This window comes from Astyanax mexicanus, chromosome 2 (assembly GCF_023375975.1).
Source record: "Astyanax mexicanus isolate ESR-SI-001 chromosome 2, AstMex3_surface, whole genome shotgun sequence".
NCBI lineage: Eukaryota > Metazoa > Chordata > Actinopteri > Characiformes > Acestrorhamphidae > Astyanax > Astyanax mexicanus.
Window position 1 is genome coordinate 15,258,270 of NC_064409.1, and position 11,751 is coordinate 15,270,020.

Consider the following 11,751-nt stretch of genomic DNA (forward strand, 5'->3'; position numbering starts at 1 on the left):
GTATTTGCAGAAGTGGGGTTGTACATTTTGTCTACATTTCTTATTCTTTTTTGTCTTGGAACATGCCAGCAGCTTTTCGTTATTTGGGAAGAGACTAAAGAAAGGGGAGAGAACTTCAGGCAGCTTCTGTTTGTGGAAGGAAGCCATGCAAATGAAGTTAGATCGTACTTAGAGGATGTTCAATTGGGAGAAGGGGCTTTAGAAAAATTTCCTTTTTTATGAGTGTAATTAACCAAAAAAAAAAGACATCTTAAAAATATAATACTACACTTTGGCTTTTTGTGTAACAACTCAAAGATCAATCAAAAGAGGAAGACCCGCTCGAAAGATTTATTTTTTTGAATAAACAAAACAAAAACAAAACGCCTCAGTCATTTTGGAAGTGTACAGGCATGACACAAAGACAGCCTTTGCAGTGCTAACACAATAACAGCACAGTGACTTGAAAGCAGACAAACCGAAGAAGAATGGAGGCTGTCTCAGGTAATAAATACACAGGCTGTTCCCCACTATTACTCCAATTGTTCTCCTTCTCCTCACTCAGCCTTAACAAGGATGGTGGTCTGGAACTCGTTTCCTGAAAGACAAAAAAAAAAAAAAAAAAAAAAAGGTACACGATGAGTCACCGTAACACACAGAGTCTCACAGAGTGATGCAGCATTTCTCTCACACCAAACTGCGTCACTCCTCCCCGCCTTCTTCTGCTGCTAAAACTCACGCAGTGAAGTAAATCAAAAAGCAGATCCACCAGAAAAAGCAGAGCTACAGGGTGAAATAACAAAATGCACCAAGGCTGCTTTTTCAGGCACTGAGGGTAAAGGTCCGCAGGTGTCAAGACTCACCTGGGTGCTGCCTTAATGATGTCGTCCACACGGAGGATCATCTCAGCGGCTTCGGCAGCACTCAGCACTACCTGCCTCTTCACCTGGAAGCTCTCTGTGATGCCCAGTTCTGCCATGTCACCGATCGTCCCCTGTGTCATGTCTGAGAAACAGCAGGAGATGGAGATTAGGAGTGAAGACAAGAAGCACGATATGTGGAGAACATAAAAATAGCCCATCAATTAATTTTCTATCAAGCTGAGGGGTTACACTGGCATCAACAATAGTCCAAATTATTTAGTAGAGCTGGTGTATATAATAAAAATACTGTAAAGATATTTGACATTGTAAGATATTGTATGGCAAAGACATTTTTTATGATACACATTACTTATTGTAATGTTTTCATTTTTTTTTTACACAGTAACAAAATATACAGTTTGATCAGTGTTTGTAAATCACTGATATACTCAATATGCTTAAAAAAAGCATAGTCAATACAATAAGAAAATCTATCCCAATACAATAAATTAGTCATATCGAGCAGTTCTATTCCAAAGAAATATCCAAAAAAAAAATCCAAAATTATTCAAAAAAAATAAAGTAAATCAATATATTGCTAGTAAGCATAAATAATTTTTCACAATATCTTAATAGTAAAATACATTGTTCTTTAAATTAATTAACTTTCCAACTAAGAGTCTTCAAAAAAACCTTGGTCACCAAGAAGTGTGTGTGGTGGTGGTGGTGCATTATCTGATTTATACTCACCCAAGCCAAAAGTGGTCTTGTTCTCCTGGTGAGCAGCTCTCAGCTGAGCCACAAGGTCTGCGCTGTCGTATCCTGCATTATCTGCAATAATGGTTGGTAGCTGAAAAGAAAAGATCATGCCTGTTAACAAATAGGAAAACTATACTGTATTTAGAGGCAGGTGCACTGTATTAATCAATCATTTAGTTAAGATGCTAAAACTGTCACCAAACTGGCCATAATATCTGCCAGCACAAATTCAATGGACACAGTTGCATGGAGAGCACAGAGTATTTTTCGCACTATAAGGCACAAAAAAAATAATTTTCTGGTCTATTTCCATACATAAAGTACACTGATGAGGCCAGTTAACTAAGTTAAGTAAAGCTAAGCTAAGTAAACAAAATTGTAATAAAAAAACCGAGCGCTTTGTGTTAATCTACATTGATTTGTCTCCTGAAAGGTAAGATTCCTGAATTTCTCTACCACTAATGCAGCTCATGCTCAACTCCAATTGAAGCACACAACTCACTTGCCATGGACAGTAAGCTAATTCTGCTATGTACTGTAAGGTTCTCTATCAAAATGACAGAAGTGGTGTTTCTTGAAGTGATCTAATGGGTGGAGCTCTAGTGGGGATTGGCAGTGTGAGGGGTGGTGCTTATGCAGGGTTTCCTTATTCTGACATCACAATAAAGGAGCCATCCAAAAGGCCCATAGGAGCATATGATTTCTGATACAAAACTCAAATTTCACAAAAAAAGTATGAATGATTTTTTTATTTTTTTTTGGCGCTTGGAGTGTTGATCAGGGAAAACAAGACCCAAGTGCCAATACAAAAGCATGCAAAACATGAGTTTGGGATATTTTCCCTTTAACGCCTTATTTTGACTTAACTAAATTGAAATCAACTAAAAATTCACTTCACAAATGCTTCACCACAGTTTTAAAAGCTTTGTGCAAATCAGCTCTCACCATTCTCAGTGCTTTGGCGAAGGACTCCATGGCCACAGCTTCTTTGCCTGGGGTTCTGTTGGCCAAGTCTGTAACCACTTTAGCCATTAACATCTCTGAGCAGCCTGCAGAAAAAGAAACCATCAGTTCCTTCACACACTTTACAGAAATGTTACCAGAAATATGATGTATTCCAAAGAAAGACGTGTTAAAGTGTTGAGATTGCTCACCTCCTCCATAGACTGTGCGAGTCTCTTTAACGGTTTGAGCCAACACACACAGAGCATCATGGAGAGAACGCTCAGCCTCATCCAGGATCTGCTGAGTCGCCCCGCGGAGCACGATCGTGCAGGCTTCACCTGGACATGTACACAAAAAAATATATGCTGAGCCTAAACAGCCTTTCCCAACAGTACATGTATAGTCGCTGTAATAATAAAAAAACCTCTTCTATTCATATTTGAAACCGACTGCTATCCCATGACTTTTGACATATCAGTGTACCCCACACCTTGTAAGGAAGGTTAAACATCAGCCAGTGTGCTCATGGCAAGGTGATGTGAATTATCAGAGTTCTAACTTATATGGACATTTAATATTCCTTGATACCATGACTGTTTTTTATACTTGTCTAGGTTTAATGATAAATGGACCCAAATGTATCTTCCACTGAAAATGAAGGTTTCTGCCTTCTGCTCTAAAGTTTCTATTGCAGAAATACAAGGATTTTACCATAGACTGTATACAAGTATGGAGAGGATGGCAGCGGTTGAAAAGTGAAGCCACTACATCTCTTACGCCCTCTGGTGGCTGGCTCCAGCACACCTTTTAACCCCGCCTATTTCCATTTATTTGAATGGTAGATGAATGTTTAATCTACAATTACACATCCAGTATTTTTTTTTGGAAGTTGGGTTCTGTACATTCTGCAAGCCCCCCTCCTATGTTAATGACCACCAGTGTTTTTCTTTACAGATAATGCATTTTATAGGAGTTATTTTATGATATTTAAAGGGGTGTGGGGACGTGGTGATTGATGTGCTGGCTATGCACATCCCCAATACGGGTGAAGGGGGTCTAAGAAGTTATAGGAGCAGGCTACAGGCTGATAATACTCACCTCTGAATGGGGAAATAGCAGTTAGCAGCTAATGCTAATGCGTTATTCTAAAGTTCCTTACAGCACCCGGTCTTTCATTTTAACTCATCAAGTGACATATACTAAACATCCTGAGAGCATCACAGGAAAGTGTGTGAATTAATTTATCTGATTCAATTCCTAATTTGACATTAATATCAGAAACAGGTCTGGGTTCTTATGGGTTAACACAAGCACAAACTGCCTGCCTTCTTCAATATAAGACAAACTAACATTCCCACAACACAGGCAGAGCGCAGACAGACACTCACCCATAGCCACTCCAGAGAAACGGATAAGAGTGTCCTCTCCGATCATCACCTCCTCAATCAGTTTACAGTGGCCAAGCTTCACCAGCTCAGGATGGTCAAAGGTAGATGTGATCTCTCCCCCTGATAAAGGAAGTAAAGCAGTGATTAAAACAAAAGCAACTTAACTAATGTAAAACGACCAGTATTACCAGAACCATACCTGTAACCAGTGCCAGCCTCTCCACTCCAACGAAGTCTGCATGCTCAATGGCCATGACGCCTGCAGCTGCAAAGAGCTGCTCAGGGTAGTTATAGATCAGCTGCCTAATAGGAAGAAACAGAGCACACTCTAAAATTGCCTCCCATCCATTACACTCTTTAAAGGACAGGCTAGTAATTAATACAGAGCTGAAAAAGTCAAATATGAGCAATGTCAAACCTTTAGGCTGTTTGAAAGCTTTTCCCTGGTGTAAAGACAAGCTTAGCTGAATCACTCATTCCTTCAAAAACGTTCTCATTAGCAGCCATTTAGAAGTTAGCAATGCATTAGTGTGTAACTGTTAAGACTCTTTTGAAAATTAGTACTAAAAAGCAACCTTTGTGGGCACTAATTGTTAAACTCTAAGGTAATGTAAAAATAATAACTGAAATAATTGTGAAATTCTCCCCTGTGATTATTTATTTATTTGCCAACGTTTTGTTTATTTAATATGCTATATGTTCCTCACAGTATGGAGTCTTGTTAATGGTAATTAAATATCAAAAGGCATTGTTACAGAGAATAAGAAATCTTGCATGTATGCATTTTAATTACAGTGCTATAAGTATAGTGCTACTTCAGAACAATTACAGTTAAACTTCATAAATAAAAAGTAGTTTCACCTGCATCTGTTCTAATGTTTTCTGGAGTTTTAACAGCAAAAGACTCCTATTACTGATATAAATAGTTTGATAATACTTTGTGCCTAAAACCATTGCAAAGTACTGTATATGAATGGAGACTACATCCCAATTAGGTTTTAATACTTAAACACACAAAAACATTCAACTATTTCCACATAACACTGTATTATTAGTGTACTTACAATCTCTCTTTTTAATATAATACAATTATACAATGACAGCATTTGCTAAATAACTGAGTATTGTTTCTAAAAGATAATTTCTTCTCTCTCTTCTCTTCTAGTATTCACTTTAGCACACACATACCTGTCTACTACCATTATTTAAAATCCACACAAAAATGCATACACTGGTCCTGTACCTGTTGATGAAGCAGTTGATGCCATGCTTCAGAATGCGCTCCACTTTCTCCTTCATTTTCTCTTTCTCTGCAAGCTCAATCTCTGCCACTTTTGCTGTGGAGTCCACGCGCACTCTGGAGCCAAAAATCTGCAGATACACAAGCAGTGAGTGGGCATGTCCTCAATATGAAAGGGAAAAGGTTGAGAGCGTCGGCAGCAGTGGGAGAAAGAAAGATGTACCTTGATCTTGTCTGTGTCCATGCCAGTGTTAGCAATGAGGATATTTACATTCTCAAGCCTCTTAGGCTGGTTGACACCAATTTTCTTGTCAAGTAGAAAACCTTTGAGGGAAAAGATGCATCTTTAAGACCAATCACTCCAAAAGAAAAGAAATTCATCACAGAAGCACATCATTCAAAATTAGAATGATTTATAAATATCAGGACAGTAGAATAAACAATTATTTATTTTCAGACCTTCATCCAGGTAAGAGTCTATAAGGCTGCCTCCCAGCTTCTTGATGACATGGATGGCCTCCAGGTTGCCAGATCCCTTTAGCCTAAGCACGGCCTCCACAGCCAGCTTGGCAAAGTGGTCTTTATGATGAGTAAGCAGTTTTGATGACAGAGTGGTGCGGGAAATGTTCAGCAGATCCTCTTGGAATTTCACCTCGTCGTTACTGAAAGTAAGAAAAGGACAGATCCACTGTGGGTCAATGCAAATTCCAATGGGTAACAAAATACTTTGTGTATATTACTCTAAAAAATGTTTTCTTAATAAGAAATATATCAAAGTAAAAAAATATATTTTATTTCATATACGAATTTTAGTTAAAACAAAAAATAGAAATCTGGCAACTTTAGTCCACATTGCAAACAGTAACATAAAAATAATGTAATGTAACAAAAAGAAACTTTCACAATACTAAAGGTCAGAATATTAATTACAAGTGTTAAAACTGCAAACACAAGAAGTAACATCAGTGGTTCTCAACCTGTGAGCCCCCCAGTGGCCAAAAGTGGCAATGCTAGTGTTGCAAAGTAAAATCTGGAGGAATAAATATTGGATCATATACTCCAAACAATACAGGATTAGTTCGGAAGATAATCATTTAACATCACTCTCAAATAGGGAGACTTTTTGTGATTGTCCTTAAGTGTGAGCCAGACATTAAGTGGTGATCTCTACCTATTTATAGTACAGTAACAATACAGTAAAATTTTATTCAATTAATGTAACAAATTTAAATCCAATTATATTTATATTCGTGATGACAATTAAAATACAAGTACATACTTCTCTGTCTGAGGAAAGAAAAAAATAACATGGGTCGCTGGAATAAAGAATGCATGATAAATTGGATAAAGAAAACTATTTTGTAAACATCTCAGCTTGGTTGTAAGGATTTCTGAAGGATTTCTGAAAAACGTAATTTGCTGAGTATAAAAGGAACTTCTCAGGAAGTGTTTGGCATTGCACACATACTCACAATGGGGGGGGGGGGGGGGGGGGGGGGTATGAGCATTTAAATAGCCTAGGGGAACCATGTAATGTCAGTATTCAGTAATGTGTACACAGTCCCTTTAAGAGACTCTTAAGCTATGTGCGTGGGTACGTGTGTAGCTACGCTAAGAGCTTATAGAATCAGAGCCTGTGCTGTGCTGTATCACAGAGACTGCTGGAGTGAGCTCCTTTCCTTTATTTATTTTATGTAAGTAACGCCATAAATGTGCTTTAGTGCTGCATTAGTTCATGTATAAACTAATAAATCAGCAAGTGGAATACCGCCAAAGCAAGTCTGAGTGTCCTATCTGCTCCATGGGGTGACAGATTATGGCAGAAGTTGGGGTCAAACTTGGTGGCATAATTAATCTGTGTTAAAAAAATAATAATAACGCCTTCCTGATTCTATTATATAATATTATATATATTTATATAGACATCTGTTCTATAAGCACTGCATTTACCCATGGTCCACTGCTGACTCCCTCAGAGCTTCACGTGCAGCCTGGGTTGCTTTCCTCCACCCAGAGATGATGATCTGAGGATGGATCTTCTTGGCAATAAGGAGCTCTGCTTCCTAGTGAACAATAAATACGTAAAACCCATCAGTGACCAACAATCTGGCAACAATCTGAGGCAGGTTTCAGAGTGTCTTTAACAACCATAAACTACAGAGAACAGAACAGAGAAATGCTATCACAGGACAGTGTTCAAATAGTAAGAGAACATTCCCTCACCCTGAGCAGCTCAGCTGCCAGCACTGTCACAGATGTAGTACCATCCCCAACTTCATCATCCTGGACCTTGGACATATCTAAAAACAAAAGGATGCAGACAAATGATGCAGATTAAACTTGGCTGGGATAGTGAAATTTATATTCACAAGTCCTGAAAAGGTTAAACTACAATTTGCTATAAACCGTATTTTCAGTAGTTTGACAGGAACCTACAATCATACTAGACCTACAGTATCAGCCAAACGTTTGGACACAGCTCTTCTCATTCAACATGTTTTTTATGATTTTTTACATTGTAAATGTAATATTGAAGACATTAAAGCTATACAGGAACACATGTGGAATTATTCTGTAAACAAAGAATGTTAAACAAACCAGAATGTGCTTTATACTTTAAATTCTTCTAAGTACCACATTTATCTTTGAGGACAGATCTGCACACTCTTGTTATTTTAATCTCAGTGTCTTTATTAGGTAGAGTAACCTGGAATAGTTTTCTCAGCGTCTTGAAGGAGTTCCTGGAGGTGCTGAACAATAGTTATTACTTTTCCTTCACACTGTGAAGCTCCAGCTCATCCCAAATCACCATTTCAGTTGATCAGGTTTAGCTCAGGGTATTGTGGAAGACAAACACTTGTGTTTGTTTACTAATTCCATATGTGTCCCTTAATTGTTTTTATGTATTTAATATTAATCTATTAATATTAATACATTAATTTTAATAAAATACATAAAAAACTATCAGCCATTACTGGACTACTCAGAAAGCAACAAATACAAGAATCAGTACTTAAGGGTTTAATGCATTGCTAATTTAATGTGAACACTTATTTTTCTCACAGTACAGACAGCTTATTTATGTCTATCTTCTTATATGGTCATATATGGTGAACAAGGTGGAAATTATCCAGTGCCACCTTGTGGCCAAAATTTGAAATGGGGTTCATTTTTAAAAGCAGACACAGAAGGCCTCAACAATGATATTTTTATTTAAAAAAAAAAAAAAAAAAACGAATTAAAATATCCTGGAATATGACCAATAAATGCTCAAAAATTAAGGTTTTCCTCTTTGTCTGTTTAAAGTGGTCTGATTTTATGTGGGCACAATGTAAAGCACGACTGCCAGATTCCCATTATGTCCAAACATGAAAAACAGCAATATGACCCTGATGTGTGTACAGAAAGACCATACTCACCAACCAGCACTTTGGCGGCAGGGTTATCCACACCAATAGCTTTCAGAATGGTTGCACCGTCGTTAGTCACTGTAACAGAACCTTCCCGACCACCACCCAGGAGAATTTTGTCCTGCAGAGATTATGAGTAAGATAAGACATTCTCAAAGACCCTTCAAATTATTAAATAAAAAGCTTGCGTTTAATATTAAACTTATTTATACCATTCCTTTCGGTCCAAGAGTGCTCTTCACTAAATCCCCGATAGCAATGGCGCCAATGAAGGAGGACTACAACAAAAGAAACTGATGATTAACAAGTCTGCTCAAAAGGAAAAACAATGTTCTCTCTCTAGTTAAAAAAAAAGAGACCACTTTAAAAGTATGAGTTTCTTTGATTTTACCAAATTGAAAACCTCTGGAGTATAATCAAGAGGAAGATGGTTTATCACAACCATCAATCCAAGCTCAACTGCTTGATTCTTTGCACCAGGAGTGGCATAAAGTTATCCAAAAGCAGTGTGTAAGACTGGTGGAGGAGAACATGCCAGATGTATGAAACCTGTGATTAAAAACCAGGGTTATTCCACCAAATATTGATTTCTGAACTCTTAAAATTGTCTGAATGTGAACTTGTTTTCTTTGCATTACTTGAGGTCTGAAAGCTCTGCATCTGTTGTTTCAGCGATTTTTAATTTTCTCCAAATAAATGCTTAAAATGACAATGTTTTTATTTGGAATTTGGGAGAAATATCTTCCGTAGTTTATAGAATAAAACAACAATGTTAATTTTACTCAAATCAGAACAACTGATTCAGAAACTGCAGTGATCTCTTAGTTTTTTCCAGAGCTGCATGTGTGCACATGACATCAGGTTATATTTAAAACTTATAAGCATTAAAGAGCTACTCACCAGTCGAGCAGTTTCTGCTTTCTCCTCATCAGCTCCATGCTTGAAGATGTTCACTGGGGCCATTGACATGGACGCCTGACAAATCACAGCCAAAGATAGATGTTAAATCATAACTACAATATCATATTTTTTGTTTGTAGCTTAATCTACAACAGCTCATATAAACCTTAACTTAAAGATGAACTATTTGACTGATATTGGGCAGTACATAAGATTTCAAGATTGGCAATGGGGTGATATCTTCTCATCTGTGATTGCGACCCCCTGAATTTACTACAACTACTACTACTACTGAGATATATATATATATATATATATATATATATATATGTATATATATATATATATATATATATATATCTTATGCATAATAAGAGTTTTTATTTAGCTGCTTTTACAAATGTTACTGCGTTGTCCACTTTTCCCATGTAATTTGCCAATTTGCCAAATAAACGGCACAAAAAATGTCATTTACTCTTCTTCAGTAAATAACATGCAATAATACAAAGTTTTCACATGGAATTAACTTTATTCAGATGCTTTCATAAATATTAGTTATAAATGTCAGATCATGTAGTTGCGCTTTGTGGTCTAAAAAACTTGATAAGGAGCAAAAACCTTCTAGATTCATTTTTACTTCTCCAATCTAATGTGAACCTGGCAAGATTTCAAGATAAACGGACCAATGAAAATGACCCAATATTTCTTTTTACACACACTGACTTCCACTGCTAGTGGCATAAATGTCAATTTTGTTGCTGATCTTTTTTTTGGCTAACTTCATGCGTGAATGGGCTAATATAAACTCTCCAAAAGTACTTAGAATAAAAATTGTTTTACTTTTTTTAAACATTTACTGTCAGAAAAAGCTTAGCCTTCATTTTCTTGTGCTGTAACATTTTGGATATATGAGTTTTTTGAAAGGCAGCAACGTTATTCAGCTAACGTTACTTTTAGAAATACGAGCGACATAAATGTCAGGTAATTTTGCTGCTAATTTGGCCTAAAATATCTTGCATTAAATGTATTGCAGATTTGTTCTGCCCTCATTTGAACCTGGCTAATTGATTAGTGGACCAATACAAAAGATTTAAAAATATATTTTTTACATATTTTTCAATACATTATTTAATTTTAGATTAAAATCATCGCCCAGATTTCCACTGAAGGCTCAGACGTAATTTTGCTGTAAAGTTGAGAAACACTATATTAAGTTTTATAGTTACTTAGGTAATAAAGGTATTTTTTGTTAGTGAAAAGGCTATAAGATTATAAAATCAGTGATGAATCTGCTGCGGCTCCTCCCTCTTCCCCTTAGAAACGACTAGAAGCTCCGTTAGACGTGCTAATGCTAACTAATGCTAATGTGTTTCAAATCCAGACTAAATAGTTACTTAGATTTTCCTCCAAGCTGATAAACTATCTCTGATGTGTAATTAACTAAACCAAACGACTAAACTTCAACGGTTATAAAGGGGACTGGCCGCTTAAAGAAATACGAACAAACCAAGCATGTTAAACAATGGGTGCTACCAGTTAGCATTAGCCAGAAGTAGAAAATCCAGGTCCAGTAAATCCACACCAGGATTTTGTTCAACCTGCCTGGGCGGCTATGCGGTTGTGCTGCAACATAGCCCTGCCACGCGGTTGAAGCAAAATCCATGCTCGGATTTCTACTGACTGAACCCGGATTCAGACAACCGGCCCAAGCCGGCCCCAACATGTGCAGCCAGCACTGCTGATGAACTGGGAGCTTTTTCACGCCTTTAAGCGCTTTTACTCATAAAGTCCTGAACTGCACAGCTTCTACAGAGCTTGTGTTGGATATCTGGACTCATTTAACGCAGATAAGACAGTAAATACGACTTTTATCTAAATAAAGACTCACCATGGCTGCTCTGGGTTGTTTTAAGCCGCACGCGCACCGAGACCAGGAACCCTGCAACGATAAAACCGGGGCAGTAACAGGAGCGGCCGGCGGAGACCTTTCAAAATAAAAGACCCGCGTGTGTGTGTGTGTGTCTATATATACAGTATATGTTTATGTACATGATTTTTTTTAGTTTTTATTTGAATTGCCACAAAATACAGTGCAAAACGGGGAGACATAAAGCAGGGGTGGGCAATTATATATATATATATATATATATATATATATATATATATATATATATATATATATATATATATATATATATATATATATATATATTTTACACTGGGACAGTTTTGGAGGGCCAGACCAAAAGACTACTCTAAGTTTGTAT

The 11,751-nt window shown here is 37.0% G+C and overlaps 1 protein-coding gene across 1 annotated transcript; it reads right to left on the reverse strand.

The window, feature by feature from the left end:
- Window positions 1–316: 316 nt before the first annotated feature.
- On the reverse strand, window positions 317–11,490 carry cct2 (chaperonin containing TCP1, subunit 2 (beta)). Its single transcript, XM_015605568.3, has 16 exons — window positions 11,373–11,490; window positions 9,485–9,559; window positions 8,797–8,862; window positions 8,594–8,705; window positions 7,398–7,474; window positions 7,125–7,237; window positions 5,634–5,836; window positions 5,398–5,498; window positions 5,178–5,305; window positions 4,134–4,237; window positions 3,935–4,054; window positions 2,756–2,884; window positions 2,547–2,650; window positions 1,593–1,692; window positions 843–984; window positions 317–577 (listed from the first exon to the last, which is right to left on the reverse strand). The coding sequence occupies exons 1-16, from the start codon at window positions 11,373–11,375 to the stop codon at window positions 547–549; spliced, it is 1,608 nt and encodes a 535-aa protein (XP_015461054.3). The 5' UTR covers window positions 11,376–11,490; the 3' UTR covers window positions 317–546.
- Between the last annotated feature and the right edge of the window lie 261 nt (window positions 11,491–11,751).

What these genes read in the sequence shown, in the direction of transcription:
- cct2 (XM_015605568.3), bottom strand. An exon ending in CAAGACCACTTTTGGCTTGG is followed by an intron (nt 985 to 1,592) that starts GTGAGTATAAAT and finishes GCTGTTTCTCAG; the next exon opens with ACATGACACAGGGGACGATC. An exon ending in ATCATTAAGGCAGCACCCAG is followed by an intron (nt 578 to 842) that starts GTGAGTCTTGAC and finishes TTTGTCTTTCAG; the next exon opens with GAAACGAGTTCCAGACCACC.